This window comes from Rhincodon typus, chromosome 33 (genome assembly GCF_021869965.1).
Source record: "Rhincodon typus isolate 14 chromosome 33, sRhiTyp1.1, whole genome shotgun sequence".
In the NCBI taxonomy this organism is placed as follows: Eukaryota; Metazoa; Chordata; class Chondrichthyes; order Orectolobiformes; family Rhincodontidae; genus Rhincodon; species Rhincodon typus.
In genome coordinates this window covers 31,782,656-31,802,026 of record NC_063364.1, presented here as the reverse complement: position 1 = coordinate 31,802,026, position 19,371 = coordinate 31,782,656, and the positions used below count along the sequence as shown (strand labels likewise).

The 19,371-nt window shown below is 42.3% G+C and overlaps 1 protein-coding gene across 1 annotated transcript in view; it reads right to left on the bottom strand.

Moving 5' to 3' along the window:
• LOC109914167 (A disintegrin and metalloproteinase with thrombospondin motifs 7-like) overlaps positions 1–19,371 on the bottom strand; it is a 172,451-nt gene that overhangs the window by 122,437 nt on the left and 30,643 nt on the right. The window contains exons 4-7 of the mRNA XM_048615760.1: positions 12,844–13,040; positions 9,483–9,566; positions 4,703–4,827; positions 615–764 (exon numbers count right to left, since the gene is read on the bottom strand). Of these exons, the coding sequence (XP_048471717.1) occupies positions 615–764; positions 4,703–4,827; positions 9,483–9,566; positions 12,844–13,040 (556 nt within the window). The remainder of the gene's footprint in view (positions 1–614; positions 765–4,702; positions 4,828–9,482; positions 9,567–12,843; positions 13,041–19,371) is intronic.

The window sequence follows — 19,371 nt, the reverse complement described above, 5'->3', positions numbered from 1 at the left end:
CTAGAGGTTTGTAATAACATCTCTGAAAAATTACTATGCACATATTGAGGCACTTACTGGGACCCATGTGCAGCAGTAATGTTGCTACCTCTAGACCAGAAGGTCTGGGTTCAGGTCCTACTACCCCAGAGTTGTGTCATAACATGTTGATTAAAAAGAAATAACTTTTAGAGACACTTAAGGACACTAATAGGAGGGTTGTAAAATTAAGGAGCTATTTGTGATGTTTACTTTGTGACTGAGGGTAGGGTCAGTTTGACTGTCAATCTCCTCCTTCATTAGCTGACTGTCCAAGGTTTAAAACAGAAGTTGCTGGAAAAGCTCAGCATGTCTGGCTGCAGCTGTGAAGAAAAAGATCAGAGTTAATGTTTCAGTTCTGAAGCATTAACTCTGATTTTTTCTTCACAGATGCTGCCAGACCTGCTGAGTTTTTCCAGCAATTTCTGTTTTTGTTCCTGATTTACAGCATTTGCAGTTCTTTCGGTTTTTATTTTGTTTAACATGAACAACTGAGCCATGATTCACTCTTGAACTGACCTCAGCGTGCAGCCTCCTGATCTCACGCTGCTGTGAATAGCAAGACGTGAGCTACGAGAGAGCGGTACCAGACTTACTTATGCCCGATCTCATGTGCAATGGTGAACGCGAGTGGGAGTCCCGAGTCCTCATTGATGCTGCAGCTCCTGTGGGGTTGACACATCCCGGAAACATGTGACAATCCCAGGGTCTCACATGGACGGTTCATTCCAGCGCAGATATCCTTCCTTGTTAACACAAGAGAAACAACATTGGAAACCACGCTACTCTTGGGGGTGAGCACTGCGGAAGCTCAGAGGTGAAGTGACTCAACAATAGATTCAGTAAGAAAAGGAATCTCCCATTTTGCATCCAAACCATCCCACCAACCCTCATCTCCAATCCTGTCAACAACTGAACAGCAGGTCACCAGTACCCACCAGCAAGGCCTCCCTGAACTGTAACAAGAACAGAGGTTGCTGGGGTCTGGTGACCCTTCCTCAGAACCCTCCTTGAACTGTACCCAGGAACAGGTTATCAACTCCCAGGAACACTCACAAACCAATTCTCACAGTAACATGATCACAGTGTACACTGGACACTCATTCTGCTCAATTTGTGTCACCTACGGCAGAATGCAATAAAACCAAAAACCATTTCTAACGTTTAAAAAATTAAATAATAATTCTACAATGCAAATAAATTCCACAATTCATCTCCATAACCTTCACTACGTGAGCTCGGAGTTGTTGCAATCATTGGGAAAGAGGCACATTCGCAGCATCAGAGAGTTGTTTGACAAGGGCGGACACCAGTGAGTTACCAAAGGGATTAGTTTTATTATTTGTTTATGAGATGTGGGCATCACTGGATGGGCCAGAAGTTAATGTCCATCCCCAGATGCCCTTGAAAAGCTGGGTGAGCTGCCACTTTGAATCACTGTCTAGTAATCCAGAACCCCAGGTTAATGTTCTGGGGTCATGAGTTCAAATCTCACATGGCAAATGGTGAAGTCAGAATACAATAAAGATCTGGACAAAAAGTGAACCTACTGATGATCCTGTAACCACTACTGATTGTCATAAAAGCCCTATCTAGTCCATTTATACCCTTTAGAGAAGGAAACTGCCATCCTTACCTGGTCTGGCTGACATGTGATTCCAGACCAACAGCAATGTGGTTGAATGTTAACTGCCATCTGGACAATTAGGGATGGGCAATTATGTTGGCCTAGCCAACAATGTCCACATCCAACGAATAAATAATTTTAAACAGTCCTTGTGTTGTACAGAGGCCTATAGAATTGTTAGGAAGGGAGTTCCAGGATTTTGACTCAGTGACACTGAAGGAATGGTGATGTATTTCCAAGTCAGGATTGTGAGTGGCTTGGAGGGGAATTTGCAGATGATGATGGTCCCATATATTGACTATCCTTGCCTTTCTAGATGGCAATGGTCATGGGTTTGGAAGATGCTGTCTAAGGAGCCTTGGTGAGTTACTGCAGTTCATTTTTGTAGATGGTACACATTGTGGCCATTCTGCATCAAAACAGAAAGGAGTGAATGGTGAAGATGATGGACGTGGTGCAAATCAAGTCGGCTGCTTCGTCCTGGATGGTGTTGAACTTCTTGAGTGTTGTTGGAGCTGCTCCCATCCAGCACGTGGGGAGTATTCCATCTCACTCCTGACTTGTGCCTGGTTGGCAGGCTTTGGGGAGACAGAAGGTGAGTTACTTGCTGCAGGATTCCTAGCCTGTAATTTGTTTGTATTTATCGCTCCCATTCTCACTCCTAAACTCAGTCCACCTCGCTGCCCTTCCAATTTTCCAAACTCAGTTCACCTTCCAATCTTCCAAACTCGGTCCACCTCCCCGCCCTTCCAACCTTCCAAATTCAGTCCACTCCCTGCCCTTCTAATCTTCCAAACTCAGTTCACCTCGCTGCCCTTCCAATCTTCCAAGAAACTCTTAACACCCTATGATTTAAACTAACTTCAGCCGGCATCTTTACTTATTCCTGTTTCAAAAATCCTCTCTAAAAAGTGCTTCAGGGCATATTTCTACATAAGGCGTGCTCTATGTGATGTTTCTGTTGGCTATAATGTCCCAGCAGATTATTGGAACGCAGAAATAAGAAAGTGATAAAACCTCTCAAAAATAACACTCTTAGCTTTCTATATATTCTCATCATCTGCTGCAGGTATTAATTAATTACCTAGTCAATAAATCCAGTGGATCAACCCTTTCCCATTAACTCCCGCAGGACAAAATTCCCATGGTTTTGACTTTCACTCATCACTCCCAGTTTAATAGAACTCCTGTTTTGCTAAAGCTCAGCATATATTAATGAAACTTCTTCTGCATTGTGTTCTGAATCAAAGCAATTTTATTTTTAACGCTGAATAGTTGAAATATGATGCAAATTCTGTCAAGTGTATTTTGAGAGAGCGCGATGATTTAGACACCTAATCAAATTTTATGCGTACAATTTATCCTTAGCCTCAAGATTTCTTGTTAGGATTGGGTTGTTGAATAAATGATTAAAATGGATTGTGCATTGAAGTGTTGCCGCCTGCCCAAGGCTTTAATAATCTGTTTCTGGAATTCTAGACAAATTCTTGGAAATCGATGCTGAATTTGTTGAGAGAACAATACTGATGTTGATGCTGAATAATTCCTGTTACACCCACAATATCAACAAAACTCAAGCAGCCCAGCACTGAAAGGTGACATGTTTTCTAATAAACCTGTTCAAATGTATTCTGGAGCAGCTGAGTCTTGAACCTGGGTCTACTGGTCCAGAGGTAGGGACATTATCACTGCACCACAGGAATCAAGGGCCATCTACAAATGTGCCAATTGCTCTATCAGTGTTTTTTTTAATTCATCCTTGGGATGTACATATTGTTGATTAGGCCAGCGTCAGTGGTTCGCACAGTTGCCTCACAGCACCAGGAACCAGGGTTTGATTCCAGCCTCGGGCAACTATCTGTGTGGAGTTTGCACATTCTCCCCGTGTCTGCACAAGTTTCCTCCGGGTGCTCCGGTTTCCTCCCACAGTCCAAAGATGTGCAGGTTAGGTGGATTGGCCATGCTAGTTTGCCCGCAGTGTTCAGGGATGTGTAGGTTAGGTGGGTTATAGGGGGATGGGTCTGGGTGGGATGCTTTGAGGGTCGGTGTGGACTTGTTGGGCTGAAGGGCCTATTTCCACACTGTAGGGATTCTATCTATTTCTCTGTTCATTGCCCATTGCCAAGAGTGAACTATGTTGCTGTGAGTCTGGAGTCAAATGTAGGTCAGCCCAGCTAAAGAGAGCAGATTTACGTCCCTGAAGGGCATTAGTGAAACAGTTAGGATTTTACAGCCGATGACAGGCTACTTAATTTTTTGCCCTTCACCCATTACATGTTTTAAAATGAATTCAAGTCTCACCACCTATTCCTGTGGGATTTGAACCCATGTTCCCAGAACATTAGCCGTCCTTTCTAGATTACTGGTCCAGTGGCAGCATCACTGCACCATCAGTTATCCTTCATCACTTGCCTTTCTGGACTGTAACATGTAGTGTTGACATGGGTGGAGGTTATAAAGAGATAGGGAGGGACTGGAACATGCGGATGAAGGAAGTGACAGAGTAATTAAACCCATCGGATTCATGGAGATGGATAGACCTGGATCCAGTATTCCAGGCTAATGCTCTAGTCCATTCGCTATGGATGACTGGAGTGTGGTTCAGAAGCAACAGTTTAATCTCAGTGGCAGAAATCAATCCCTGAGCCAGGGTCACTCAGCAGCAACCACAGTGTGAAATTTAACTGGCTCATGTACTCTTCAGGGAATATTTCCCGTGTTGGGATTAAATCTCATTCGGCATCGCAGGTTCTTCTTGATATTATTTATTTTATTCAGCGTTCTCCCACTGCTAACTAACACCTGGAAGAAAATGTTATGACACTATCAAGGATTTTTGCTCTTGAAATTCAGAACAGGAGGAAGAAGAGAAAAGTGCAATGAATGGAGATTTGTGTGAAATATAATCTGCAGGGCAGGTTCCAGACAATGTAAAAAAATCTGCACGGGTGACAACTCAACAGATCACACCCGGTCACAGTTGGAAAGGCAGATAGACAAGGAAAGTGAGTGTAATTGTCAGTGCGGTTCACTGCAAATCAAACTCTACCTCCTTACCGTGTCAGCAGAAGAGCTACATCATGGTGGATGGGGTGATTATCTCCCTTTGTGTTGATTTTCTTTTGCCATTTGCAGAAGTTCATCAGCGTGTTGTCAGCATGATGCGTTATCTTGAGGTCCTCCTGAGACAGGAATTAAAAAGCTTTAATGTCCAAATGTGACAAGACCACTGAGACTTCAAACCCAATCGATTCCAGGATCAGTGTTACATCCATTTCTGAATGTCACTCTGCCTCAAGAGACTGGAAAATCTGGATTTGTTCTTCGAGCATAGAATGTTAAGGGGATATTTATTGGACGTGTTGAACATCAGGAGGGATTTTAATGAGAGTTTCAAAGGAGAAATTATTTCTACAGGCTGCAGGGTCAGCAGCCAGGGCAAACAAATTTAAATCATTTGGCAAAAGATCCAGAAAGGAGATAAGGAAAACATGTTTCAAAGAAATGTGTTACTATAATCTGGAAGTTACAGGCCATTGCTGGGAGAGTAACAGTGGATACAGGAAACAAGTTTATATCATGGATCCCTGCAATATGACCCAGGATTGACAAACCCCTCCTCTCGGCTGTGCATCGGTATTTACTGGGGTCCCTGAGGAGAGAGTGGGGAGCTGGGTGAGGGTGCGGGAGGTGCAAGCAGTGGGGGTTGCTGGTTGGTGTTAGGACTTACACAGGATCCAGGAGGATCAGAACATCTTCCTTACAGACTACCTGTGCGAGTCAGTGTGGCTCGGTGACATGGGGCACCCCAGCTAAGTGTTTCTGGAGAATCACGCTCAGTAGCGTACAGTTGTGTGACCTCCCTGAAGCCCCAGTAGCAATGGCAGCTAGACAACAACGAACCCATTAAACTGACTATGATACTTGCTGTGCCCTAGAGACAGAATTCATCGAATATATGACAATCTCTGAGAGAAATTGCAACAATTGACAAAGGCCCTTGAGACTTCACTTTGAAGTGATACTGAACTCTCTCCAACAAAGCTTTAGAAACTATTGGCCTTTGCCTCCTGTTTGCTGACATGACACTTTTATCTTCAATATCCAAGTGTTTTCATATTAATTTGAAGAGGAGAAAAGCGAAACTGAATGAACAGTCTCCTTTGAATGTCTAGCCTTATAATAAGGGTGAACAAAGAGCCTCAAATGTTTGCGACAAACACAAAGGACCTGTTTCCATTGATACCACAGCTTTTGGATGGGGAAACATCTGAAGATGACTCACAGGAGTTTTAATAAACAACATTTGTCTCTACGCCACATTAACAGATATCTGGACTGATGACCAACTATCGGTCAAAGCCAGAGTTTTAAGGAGTGACCCAAAGGAGGAAGAGGTGAAGTGAGGTCATTGCAGAGCTTCAGGTCCAGACAGAATCATTGAATCACAGAATACGATGCAGAAAGAGGCCATTCAGTCCATTGTGTCTGCACTCCCTCCTCAAACAAGCGCCATTACCTGGTGCTAATTTCCTGCTTTTCCCCCAATACCCTTGTGCATTATTTTTATTCTAATAATCATTCACTGACCTCTTGAATGCGTCAATTGAACCTGCCTCCAGTATGTTAGTAGGCAACTCAAGGCCTGGCCGCCACTGGTGCAGAAAAACCTGGAATGTGCAAGAAGCCGAAGTTGGAGGAGTGCATAGATCATGGAAGGCTAAAGGGCTACAGGATGTTACAGAGAAGGCAGAAGGGAAGTCATAGAGGGATCTGAAAGCAAGGAAAAGAACTTTAAAACTGATGTTCTGCTTGACTAGGAGCCAGTGTAGGTCAGTGAGAGTTCTGTGAATTGCTGTAAGGATACTGACAAGATCAGGAGCAATGTGGCTTCACACCCTGAGTGATTTTTACCCTTCATTGAGGTTAATATTGGATGGGAATAAAACAGCAATTACACCAAAATTCTGCCAGAATGGTTAGATTAAAATCACCCTCAATTCCTCAAGATCAATAACCTTTCATCAGAACCTCTGTTGCATAACATAATGTTTCTGAAGGGGTTAATGTTGAAGACTGCATTAAACTCCACCCAAACTGATAATGTCATGTGGACTTGTTTGGGAAAAGGCAGAATAACTTCTAATCTCGAGAAAGACAGTCTTGTCTGTCGTCTGGGCCTCCTCAAAACCTTTAATGATGTCTATCTTAGCTATTTATGTTACTCACTCATGGTACATGGGTGTTGCTGGCTGGACCAGTATTTATTGCCCATCCCTAGTTACCCTTGAGAAAGTGGTGGTGAGCTGCTTTATTGAACCATTGCAGTTCATGTGTTGTAGGTAGTCCCAAAATGCCCTTAGGGAGGGTATTCCAGGATTTTTAACCCACTGACAGTGAAGGAATGGCTGATAAAGTTCTTAAGGGGGCATTCATTTAAAACTGAGAGGCTAAGGAAATTCTTCTGCCAGAAGGTAGCGAACATCTGAAATTTTTTACCCTAGAGAGTTGGAAGCCGAGATCACTGAAAGTATTTAAAGAGAGAGTAGATAGATTCTTGAAATATCACAGACCTGAAAGCTATGAGGAACTGGCATTAAAGAATAATTGAAGTCTGGGGCAGATCAGCCATGATCTGGTTAAATGGTAGGGCAGGCTTGACGGGCCAAATGGCCTACTCTTGTTCCTTTCCTTTATGTTCTTGTGTAAGTCAGGACGGTGTTCAGCTTGGAGGGGGCCTTGCAAGCAGTGGTGTTCATCAGCTGCCCTTGTCCTTTCAGGGGGTAGAGAAGCGGGTGTAAAGTTGCTGTCGAAGGAGACTTGGTGCATTTCTGCAATGCATCTTGTAGATGGCACACACTGCTGTGACTGAGCTTTGGTGGTGGAGGGAGTGAATGCTGGAAGTGCTAGATGAGGTGCCAACCAAACAGGCTGCTTTGGACAGACAAAGTTACTCTTTTATCTTGCACCGGATACCATTGTGCTATAAACAACATCTTGTTTAAGAATGAATTTTCTCTAGACCAAAAAGATCCTGCAGACCTAGTCAGAACAAGAGAATGATGACAGCAATCTACCCAACCACATGTTGGTACGTGAGCTCATGCAACATGATGCCAATGGTGATTGTCTGACGTTTCGGTTGAGCTGCATAATTAAAGACAAACTCGACAATTCCCTTAACAAAAGCAAAATACCGCAGGTAATAGAAATCTGAAACAAACACAGAGAATGCTGGAGAAACTCAGCAGCTTTGATGGTATCTGTGGAGAGGGAAACAGATTCAACATTTCGAGTCAGTATGACTTCTTCAGAATCTTTCATATCCAACTTGAGATGTTAACACTATTTCTTTTTACACAGATGCTGCCAAACCTGCCGAGTTTCTCCAGCACTCTCTCTATTTGTCTTTGGAGGTTATAGTGAACTAGTATAAAACAATGAGTCACCCTCAGCTGGAGGATTATGTCCAGTTCTGGGTGTGCACTTTAGGAAGGATGTGAAGGCATTGAGTCATTGAGTCAGACAGGAAAGAAACAGACCCTTTGGTCCAACCAGTCCATGTCGACCAAGTTTCCCAAACTAAACTAGTCCCACTTGCCTGCGTTTGGCCCATATCCCTCTAAACCTTTCCTATTCACGTACTCATCCAAATGCCTTTTAAATGTTGTAACTGTACCTGTATCCACCACTTTCTCTGGAAGTTCATTCCATACACGAACCACTCTCTGTGTAAAAAAGTTGCCCCTCAAGTCCTTTTTAAAAATTTTCTCCTCTCACCTTAAAAATATGGCCCCTAGATTTGAACTCCCACCCTAGGGAAAAGACCTTGGCTATTCACCTTATCTATGTTTCTCACGATTATAGAAACCTCTGTAAATTCACTCCTCAACCTCCTATGCTCCAGTGAAAAAAGTCCCAGCCTATCCAATCTCTCCTTACAACTCAAACCCTCCATTCCCAGCAACATCCTGGTAAATCTTTTCTGAGCCCTCTCCAATTTATTAATACCCTTCCCATAACAGGGCGACCAGAACTGCACACAGTACTCCAGAAGAGGCCTCACCAACGTCCTGTACAACTTCAAAATGACGTCCCAAATCCTAACCTTAAAGGTCTGAGTAATGAAGGCAAGCGTGCTAAACACCTTCTTAACCACCCTCTCTATTTGTGATACAAATTTCAAAGAATTATGTACCTGAACCCCTAGTTGACTCTGTTCTACAACACTACCCAGGGCCCTACAATTAATTGTATAAGTCCTGCATTTGTTTGTTTTACCAAAATGCAATACCTCACATTTATCCAAATTAAACTCCATCTGCCACTCCTCAGCCCATTGACCCTGCATTGAAATGGACACAGGAAAGAATCACAAGAACCAGTCCCAGGATGAGGAAATTTAGGTCTGAAAATAGATTGGTGAAATTGGAAGTGTTTGCTTTTGAGAAGAGATCCGATTAACATATTTGAAACCATGAGGGGTATGGACATGGTAAATAGGGATTAAGTGTTCTCATTCAGAAAAGATCAGAAATGAGAGGCCACAGATTTTGAGTAATTAGTAAAAGAACCAAAAATGAAAAGAGGAAAATCTTTTTTTACACAATGAGGATGAGGTCTGGAGTACACTGCCTGAGACTGCAGGTTCAATAGAACAAGACAAAAGGAAATTGGATAGTTATTTGAAAAGGATTAAATTATATGGTTTTAGGAAGAAGGCCGGGAATGGCACATTTGGAGAGTTGGTGCAGTCATGATGGGATGAATGGCCTCCATCTGTACTGGAACAATTCTGGGAACTGTCCTCCCAATTCAATCCAATGTTGTTACTCACCTCATCTTCCTCCAATAGCACAAGACGGACAATGACAATGTTCACAGAGTTCCCGATACTGGCATCACGGAATAAGCCTGCGACCTGCAGAAAGAAATGTAGATATTGAGCTGGTGAGAGGAGTAAGCAGGAACATGTAGTGTTTCTACAAAAGTAAAGTGCCATAGAGTTGCTTTCTCATGAGAGAGAGAGGGGCTGGGGGTGGCTAACCTGAGGGTGACTGCATCTCAGGTGAGGGGAGAGGTTGAGAAGACACGTCCTTCATAATAGCCTTAGACAGTGCAGTAACTGAACCCACAATATTAGCATCACTCTGCATTGTCATCCAGCTATCCAGCCAACTGAGCTAACTGATCTAAGAGAGTTGAGTTTCAAGTTCCATCCCTGTTGGATGGTAAACTTTGCACGGCCTCATCAGAATTCCCATTTTCTTGGGCGTTGGGATGGGAGCAGCCAATCGGCAGATTGGGGTGGAGCCAATGGAAGGCAAACGGCGATTTTGATGTTACATTTTCCACAATTGCAGGTGACACTGTCATTAAGTGGTACTTAAGTTTCATTATCTGGATAAAAGTACAGGTACATTCAACACTTAAGCTTCACTTGGACCCTTCGCACAGGCAATCTCACTCCTCAGTTCCCTGAGAGATGGAATAACAAAGATCCTCAAAATCAGTCATGTCAATTGCCAAATATCTACCCTCACTCTGACCATCTCTGTACTCGAACTCAGACTGCTGATTTATCTGTTCTCAAAACAACAGGAAACATCTGGTTTCCTAGAATATTTGATCGCCTCTGGCTTTATTTATCCTTCAAAACTATTCCTTCTGAGATATTTGTCCGGCTTTGCGACAAAGACGGCTGACAAAGTATTAGTTGGTTTTGTTGGGATAGTCCATTGCTCAGAGTTCAGCTTTAATTTGGGACTTTTCAATGTTGATTCCTCAACTTGGAGATGGCGTGGAAGAGATTTAGAATCATACAATCCCTACAGTGTGGAAGCAGGCCATTCAGCCCAGCAAGTCACAGCGACCCCCTGAACAGCATCCAACCCAGAACCACCACATCCCTGCATTATCCATGGCTAACCCACCTAGCCTGCGCATTCCTGGACACTATGGGGCAATTTAGCACGGCTAATCCACCTCACCTGCACATCTTTGGACTGTGGGAGGAAACCAGAGCACCCAGAGGAAACCCACACAGACACGGGGAGATTCTGAAACTCTACACAGTCAGTCACCTGAGGGCGGCATTGAACCCAGGTCCCTGGCGCTGTGAGGCAGCAGTACTAACCACTGTACCACTGTGCCACTGTGCTGCCCACAGAATATCATTTATTGCAATGATACCATGGAAAAGGAATTCCAGTTCCTTAGACAGAGAAGTTGTACTTAGAGAAGTGAAGGTTCAGGGGAAATTTTGTGGAGGCATTCCAAATTACAAGGGGTTGTTGATGGTGTTAAGTAAGGAGAAAGTTTTTAGCAGCAGAAGTATCAGTAAGTAGCAGACATAGAGTCAGGATAAGTGGCCGAAAAAACACAGGGGAGCTAAAGAGAATGCATTTTCCTCATGCAAGTTGTTGGAATCTTGAATGCATTGTGGAAGGAAGTGCGATGGTGACTTTTGATGGGGAATTGAATAAACATTGAAAACAAACATTTTGATGTAGGGTAAAGAACTGGTGAGTGAAGTTATTGGATACATCTTTCAAACAGCCAACACAAACTTAATGGGTTGAATGGTTTCCTTCCAAGGTGAAAGCTTTCCTGAGTGCCAGTTGTTCAAACAACCAGTTTGCGATTCTCATTCGAGGGCAGTGATGGGGAACATTAATGCTGGGAGCTGCACATTGCTGGAACATCAGTAAAGGACAAGACCAGTGCTGCCACTCATGGCAGAATGTCCTGGAAACACTCACTGTCAAGGCTCACAGGTGAGGAATGGCACATGGGAAAGGATTGGGATCAGCATCAATAGAATCAAGATAGGAGAGCTGGTCGCTATAAAACGGAGCTCATACATTGATACATAGTCACTGCTCTTCCAAACATGCAGATGGGCCCTTTTTTGGGAATAAGGTACAGGGAGCCTTACTCTGTATCTGTTCCCTAGCAATGCTTCATTCTGCCAGTGGGCAAAGAAAATCCTGTCTTTAGTTTGCCTCTTTCATGTCCTAAGGGCAGTTCAAAGTCCTCCACAAAATACTTTTGAAATGTTATCACTGTTGTAACATGGGAAAATTAGCAACCAATTTACACATAGCCAGCTCCCACCAACAGCAATGTGATGATGACCAGATAATCAATTAACACTTTAACCCAAAACTGCCAAATTAGCCTTTGGTATCGGTCGTCGTTCATTTGGCAGAACTCTAAGCTCTCAAACAGAAGGTTGCGGAGAGTTGTACACAAAATCCAGGCTGATGTTCCCACTGAGGGTGTGCCACACTGTTGTAGGATCGTGTTTTGGAAGAGACTTTAAACAGAAGCCATCTCAGGTAGATGTGGGAGATACTGTCAGACTGTACCGAGGAGCAGGGCAGCTTTCCTCACGGTCTTTCTTTTAGCTCTCTCTTGACTGAACTAACTTTCATTAGAAAACCGATAACTCAGCAATAAGCCAAACATCTTGTGTGGGCCATAAATCCCAAAATGACCGGTTGATGCTTTAAATTGCTTTTGTTGCAAATATCTCCTGAATTATTATACGCTGTCACAGCAGCACTCAGCTGCCCAAAGCTTGTGGGACTGAGTTCATGAGTTTGAATGTTTCTTAATAAATTTATGACAGCTAATATTAGGGTTTTGATTTCCAAGTGATGAGAAAAGATAAACGTTATTCAATTTCCAATCTCAGAATAGAAATTTGGTGTAACTCAGTTGGTAGCGTCCTCAACTGAGAGCCAGAAGGCTATTGATTCAGTTCCTACTCCTGTGACTGGAATCTGTAATCCAGGCTGATATTCCAAATGCAGTATAGAGGGATTACTGCAGTATAGTGGGGCACAGCTTTCAGAGTGACCTGTTAAAACCAGCCCTTGTTTGCCCTCTCAGATAATGTAAAAATATCGCTTGGCACAATTCAAAGTGGATCAGGGGAATCCTACAGAATACTTAGCTCATAAGCTATATCATTAAAACAAATTATCTGGGGATTGATTGCTGTTTGTGGAAGCTTTAGAATATAGAATCCCTGCAGTGCGGACAGAGGCGAAGAGAAAAATATCTTTCAATTCTCATCACTAAAACTAGCACCTGGGACTGGCACAAAACAGTTGCTAAAATGAAAGGATTTTCTAAAGTGATTTCAAATGCTCCACTAAAATGGATGAGTTGAATAAATATGAGTTGCTCACCATGTTCATCACAGTGAGGACATATGCTTCAATGTTCTCACTGCCGTGGTGCTCCACCATTTTAGAATCCGCCACCACCAGAGTCTCCACCCACTTCTCCTTGCTGATTGAGCGCTGTTTGATGCGTCTCCTTCGCTGTTTCTTCTTTTCCCACTTTTCCCGTTTCCTTTCCAAGTACTGCAGGTTCTTCGGGGAATCTAAACATTGCATAAGGAGGAACAGAATTTTAGTGCAGCATTGGGCTAAAGGCTCTGTTTCTGTGCTACATGACTCCATGACTCTATCCCTCAGCATGAATGGGATTAATCAAGGCACAGAGCAGGAGGCTATTCACCTCCTCAAGTCTGTTCCACTGTTTAATAACATTCTATTAACTTGTCCTTCCCATCTTCCCCCGAGATCCTCTGACTCCTTTGCCGAAAAGAATCTATCTCCACCTTAAAATTATTCAATGACTCTACCACCAGTACTTTCTGATGCAGAGTCACACAACCATCAAGGAAAATAAAAATCCTCATCTCTGACTTAAATGGGAGGCCCTTAATCTTTAACTATTCACCCACAAGAGGAAACATCCTTTCCTTGTCCACCTTGTTAAGACCATTCAGGATCTGATACACTTCAGTCAAGTCCCCCCTCACTCTCCTGAACTCCAGTGGAAACAAACCCAGTTTGTCCAACCTCTCCTCATAAAACAACCCACTCATTCCAGATATCTATCTGTGCCAAAACTTTAAATATCTATCTAGTAAACATGCTCTTAACCATCTCTAATGAATTTACATCCTTGCTTCAATAAGAACGCTGAAACTGAGCACAATTTTGGAGACGTGGTCTCACCCTTAAAAGGCATGGTTCATTTGTTCCTTGACTCTATTTATCTGTTTTGGCTTCATGTCCCTTAATTCTCCATCTAACATAAAACTATCAACCATACTTTTCCAATGATTCACTGAATTAATATTGGTTATTGTCGTGATAGGAACTTCCAGACTTCCACCATGCTTTGTGTGAAGATTTTTTTCCCATTTCCTCTCCTGTGTGGTGTGACTCTCACTTTTAGGCTACAAAAACCCCTACTCTTGATTCCTCAATAGTGGGAAAAAAATTCTCTCTATTACTGTACCATATCAATACCTTTTAGAATTATTAAGAATGTCAATTAAGTTAGTCCTGCACCTTCAATTTTTCTGGAAACTCAAGACAAATGATATCAAAATGATGGAGGAACCCAGTCACAGCTTGTGCTTGTAAGTTAATTAAAAACAACTGAACTTTGTGCACAATTCCCATGTTCACCTTTAAAGTGGGAAATACCCATGTAAACATGTCACATTGTCATTATTGTGTGGAGGCACTGCAGTATCACTACTGGCAAGAGGCTGTAATTTCAGTGTGACAAGTTTACATTCCACAGTTCCCATTTTACATGTGGATGTTTCGAAATTTAAGAGATATGAAAACAAAGACAACTTAACTGGATAGAATTCTCCCATATAAAGCAACCCAAACATCAATTCCACACTCCCTCAAATTGTCTACACAGTTAACAGGTGCATATCTTATATCTGCAAAATGTATGACACTCAAAAATATTGCAAGATTGTGTTAAGTGTAAAATCTGACCATTGGGAACAATCACAGCGCAACCATGACAGAGACAGACAGAGAGAAAGAAAGACAGAGCCAGAGAAACAGGGAGAGGCAGAGAGACAGGGATAGAGAGAATATCTAAGAGAAAGACAGAGACAGAGACAGAGAGAATGACAGATAGAAAGACAGAGACAGACAGATAGAGAGGGAGACAAAGAGAAACAGAGAAAGACAGAGAGAGAAAACCTCTCACAAAACTCATTCTCTTATATCAAGTTAAAATCCACACCCCCAATCAGACAGAGTGAGAACAAGGATAAACAATCGAGAATGAAGATATTATATGTTATATTATGGCTTAGATTTCAGACACTGAAACTGGCCTGTCCCTTTAACACAGTTATGTGACATCATGGCATCCTGTTTTAAAGGTGCCATATTTGTCTGTAGTCACTTTCTCAGTGCTACAGAGTCAGTGTTGTGCCTTCACTCAGTTAGCTATAGATGTGTAATGTACAGTAACATCAATAAGTATAGAAGCCAGACTGTTTGTACAGAGGCTGTGATATCATAACCTTTTAAACAGTTAGTGCTGTAAATAGGTATCGAGCTCACAAAGGACTTGACTCTCTACAGAAATGTCTTGTGGACTGAAAGATATAGAAAAAAAAGTGTTAGTGCAAACCTTAAGCTATGCTTCCCAATTCTCAAAGGGTTAATGCTCAGGCCCATTTGTTTAAGTTCTTTTTCAGACTTCCTCACTGTCATTAGTAATTAACTCTTGAGGTCACTGATCTGCACTTGACTCATTTAAAGTTTTTGGTGCAAAATTCCTGTCTCCTTTAATGCTCAGTCTCCAAAGCATCAGCAGCTTCAGGCTTTGACATGAGACAGTGGGGTACTTGGTGTATTAATGTCTAATGACTGCCTGAAAATCCTTTCAGCTCTTTGAGGCTATTTATTTTAATTCAGGTTAGCTCCTCTCTTGACAATATCTGACCTTTAGCCCTCCATCAGTGTGTAATGTCACAGCCTTGGTGCTTTCACAGAAAGCAAAGAGAAAAATTCAATGTGAAAATTTTATAACAGGAAAACAGCTAGTAGAAAATGGTAATTAACTAGATCTTTTAAGATGTTGTGTTTGGCATTTCTGTTAACAAGATCTGACCCTCTGCTTGTCTCTGAATCTGGCTTAGTCCTCGCTAGAATACTGTGTCCAATTCTGGGCACCACACATAAGAAGGGGCCCCAAATTCTTTCTAGATTATTGAGGAGATTCATTAGGAGAAACAAAAATGTTGAAGGGAAAATTTGATAGGAGTGCTGAAGTCATGAAGGGCTTGATTGAGTTAAATAAGGAGGATTTTTCCCATTGGCAGAAACATCAAAACCAGAAGGGCAAAGATTGAAGGAGATTGGCAAAGAAGCAAAGGAACTTTAAGGAGAGAAACTGATGCAGTAAATTGTTGTGATCTGGAACACACTATCTGAAATGGAGGTGGAAGCAGATTCTGTTATAACTTTCAAAAGTGAACTGGATGAACACAAGAAGTGGCAATATGTCAGGAAAAAGTAGGGAAGTGGCACTGAACAGATAGCACTTTCAACGAGTCAGTACTGGAACAATGGGCTGCATGGCCTCCTTCTGTGCTTCATTCTTTCCATAATTCCTGAAAGCCTGAACTACAGGCACCCAGCTGTTTGTCGATGCTTCCCATAATTGGCGCTCAATCTTCTACACTATGAACATTGAGAGATTATTCCACAGAATAGGAGGACTGTCAATAAATCTGTGCACAACTTTCAAGCAGTGACAACATTCAGTATCAGGAACACCAGTGACACCACTCTTTCCTCCTTCCGCCAGCAACACTGAGGCCAATTGTAATGACTTCTGCCACTTCACATGATCTCTGGTTTAAAGGAGTCACTTCGCTGAACTGTGACTCCAGGGGTAACTCACATCAGTAAAACCTATACAGTAAATCCTCAGATGCAGCAGTGTGAGGGGGGACAGGGATTCAAGGTTACAAATCCTATCTCACTTCAAGACCCAACAAGATTTCAGGGTCACTAAATTTGTACTTCTCACAAGTTCAAGAGTACATTTTGTTGAATTGTTTGTGTGACAATTCTTAACATTCATTACAGCTGTGATGCAAGGAACAACATAGAGTCCTCGAGTCATAAAGCACAGAAACGGACCCTTCAGTTCAACCAGTCCATACCGACTGCGTTCCCAACCTAAACTAGTCCCATTTGCCTGCATTTGACCCATATCCTTCCAAACCTTCCCTGTTCATGTACTCATCCAAATGTCTTTTAAATGTTGTAACTGTACCTACATCCGTCACTTTCCTCTGGCAGTTCATTCCAAACACGAACCACTCTCTGTGTAAAAAGTTGCCCCTCATGTCCTTTTTAAATCTTTCTCCTCTCACCTTAAAATCATGTCCCCTAGTTTTGAACTCCCCCACCCTATGGAAAAGACCCTTGTTATTCACCTTATCTATGTTTCTCATGATTTTATAAACCTCAATAAGGTCACCCCTCAACTTACTACACTCAAGTGAAAAAAGTTCCAGCCTATTTTTATAACACAAATCCTCCATTCGTGGCAGCATCCTGGTAAATCTTTTCTGAACCTTCTCCAGTTTAATAATATCCTTCCTATAACACGGTGATCAGAACTGGATACAGTACTCCAGAACTGGCCTCACCAACATCCAGTACAACCTCAACATGATGTCCAAATTGATTTTAAATATTTAAATTAATGATAGAAATTCCTTCTCTCAGAGAGTAATTCTTTACCACAGAGGGCTGTCAAGGCTGGGTCATTAAGTATAATCAAGGCTGAGATAAGCAGATTTTTAATCGGTTACAGAATCAAGGGGAAAAGGCAGGAAAGTAGAGTTGAAGGTTGGATGGGCCGAGTAGCCTAAATCTATTTCAAAAACTACTGGAGAAACTCGGCAGGTTTGGGAGCATCTGTGGGAAGAAAGTAGAGTTAATGTTTTGAGTCTCGTGACTTTTCATCAGAATAAATGAGGATGAGGGGACAGAGGTTGAAATAAAAGAAACAGGAGAGATATGAGGAACAATTTGTTCATGCAGTGAGTGAGTGTGCTGCCTGAGAGTGTGATGGAGGCAGGATCAATTGAGGCTTTCAACAGGCAATTGAATACTTTGAAAGGAAGAATGTACAATGTTACAGGGAGATGACAGGAAAATTGAACTAAGTGAAATGCTCAATGTAGCAGTTCTGTGATTCTGTGATTGACTGTCTTTGAGTATTTAAGTGCATTTATGAATATATTTGTGCACAATGGAACGGTATGCGTTTGTGGATGTGGGACTGAGCACATATTTTATATCTGGTGCCTATGTCTGTCAGACGATTGTGAGAATGTCCACAGTAAAGTCAAAATGGTCGTGTGCTCAAGGGATTACACATGAGACTATGTATATGAGAGCATGTATGACAATGTGAGAGGGTGTGTGTGTTTCAGACAATCTGAGGCTGTGCACGTGCCAAGAGATTTCAGAAAGAATGTGAGATTGCATGAGCTGGAATGTATGGGAGAATGAAAGTAGATTGGTGGGGGCATTCAAAATAATGAGATGTAAAACAGGCATCCCACCCCCATCAACCATTTTCCAATTTCACGCAAATATTTGCCCCGGTGTGTTGAAGTAGGAGAATGTGTGTGTTCAAGTTTTGTGTGTGAGAGAACAAAAGTGATTGTGTATATTTACTAATGTGTGTACTACGTTACTTGACTAATTTTCTCATCTTAAAATCTATCTCTGATTACTACTCTTTAACAAAACTATCAATTACATTCACACAACACTCTGTAGATCAGTGGAAAGACCAACAGCTTAGAAGTGCAGCGTCCAATTAGTAAACTGCCACCTTTGATACAAAATTAATTCAGTCCAGTTTAAATATAGATGTAAACATTTAACCAGATAATAACCAGGGATAAACTGTGCTCAATACCTTCGCCATTGAGAACCTGCATGAAGATCCGAATTGGGCTCCTCCCGAACAATGTGAAGGTCAGTCACCATTAATGCACAGTCAGGAGTTAATAAGGCCTTGAGAATCTCCTTTTGTTTGGTGCTCAGGCCCCTTCAAGTATTGAACATCATTCCTGACTGCATTTAAAACAGTATGTTGCATTGCATCCCACTATATTAGCACAGACACAGTGACTCAGTGGTTAGCACTGCTGCCTCACAGCGCCAAAGAACTGGGTTTGATTCCACCCTCAGGCAACTGTCTGTGTGGAGTTTGCACATTCTCCCTCCGGGTGGTCCGGTTTCCTCCCACAATCCAAAGATGTGCAGGCTAGGTGTATTGGCCATACTAAATTGCCCAAAGTGTTCAGGGATGTGTAGATTAGGTGCTCTAAGTGTTGGTGTGGACTTGTTGGGCCGAAGGGCCTGTTTCCACACTGTCAGGATTTGATGATGATGATGAGGAGTTATTCAGAACTGCTTAATTACTATTTCTAATACAGCCTAGCATTGACCAGTTTTGCTTTCTTGAAGCAATTTTAGAAGAAAAATGAAGAATGGTTGAGTCCAACATACCCTGGTAAGAAGCAGTAACAACAGAGTTTGTGTATATAACCCCTGAACCTTACCACACAAGGTCAGATTTTATTTTTGTTTTGGTCATCTCATTTTGGGCAGTGGTAGAGTTTGAATTTTGTTTCTCCCCCTCCAATGTCTATATCAAGCCTTGGGAATGGTTGGGGGGGGGGGGGTGGCAAATAAAAACCGTTTAGGGTTTCAGTTTCAGAGATAGTAGGAACTGCAGATGCTGGAGAATCTGAGATAAGAAGGTGTAGAGTTGGATGAACACAGCAGGCCAAGCAGCATCAAAGGAGCAGGAAGGCTGACGTTTCAGGCCTAGACCCTTCT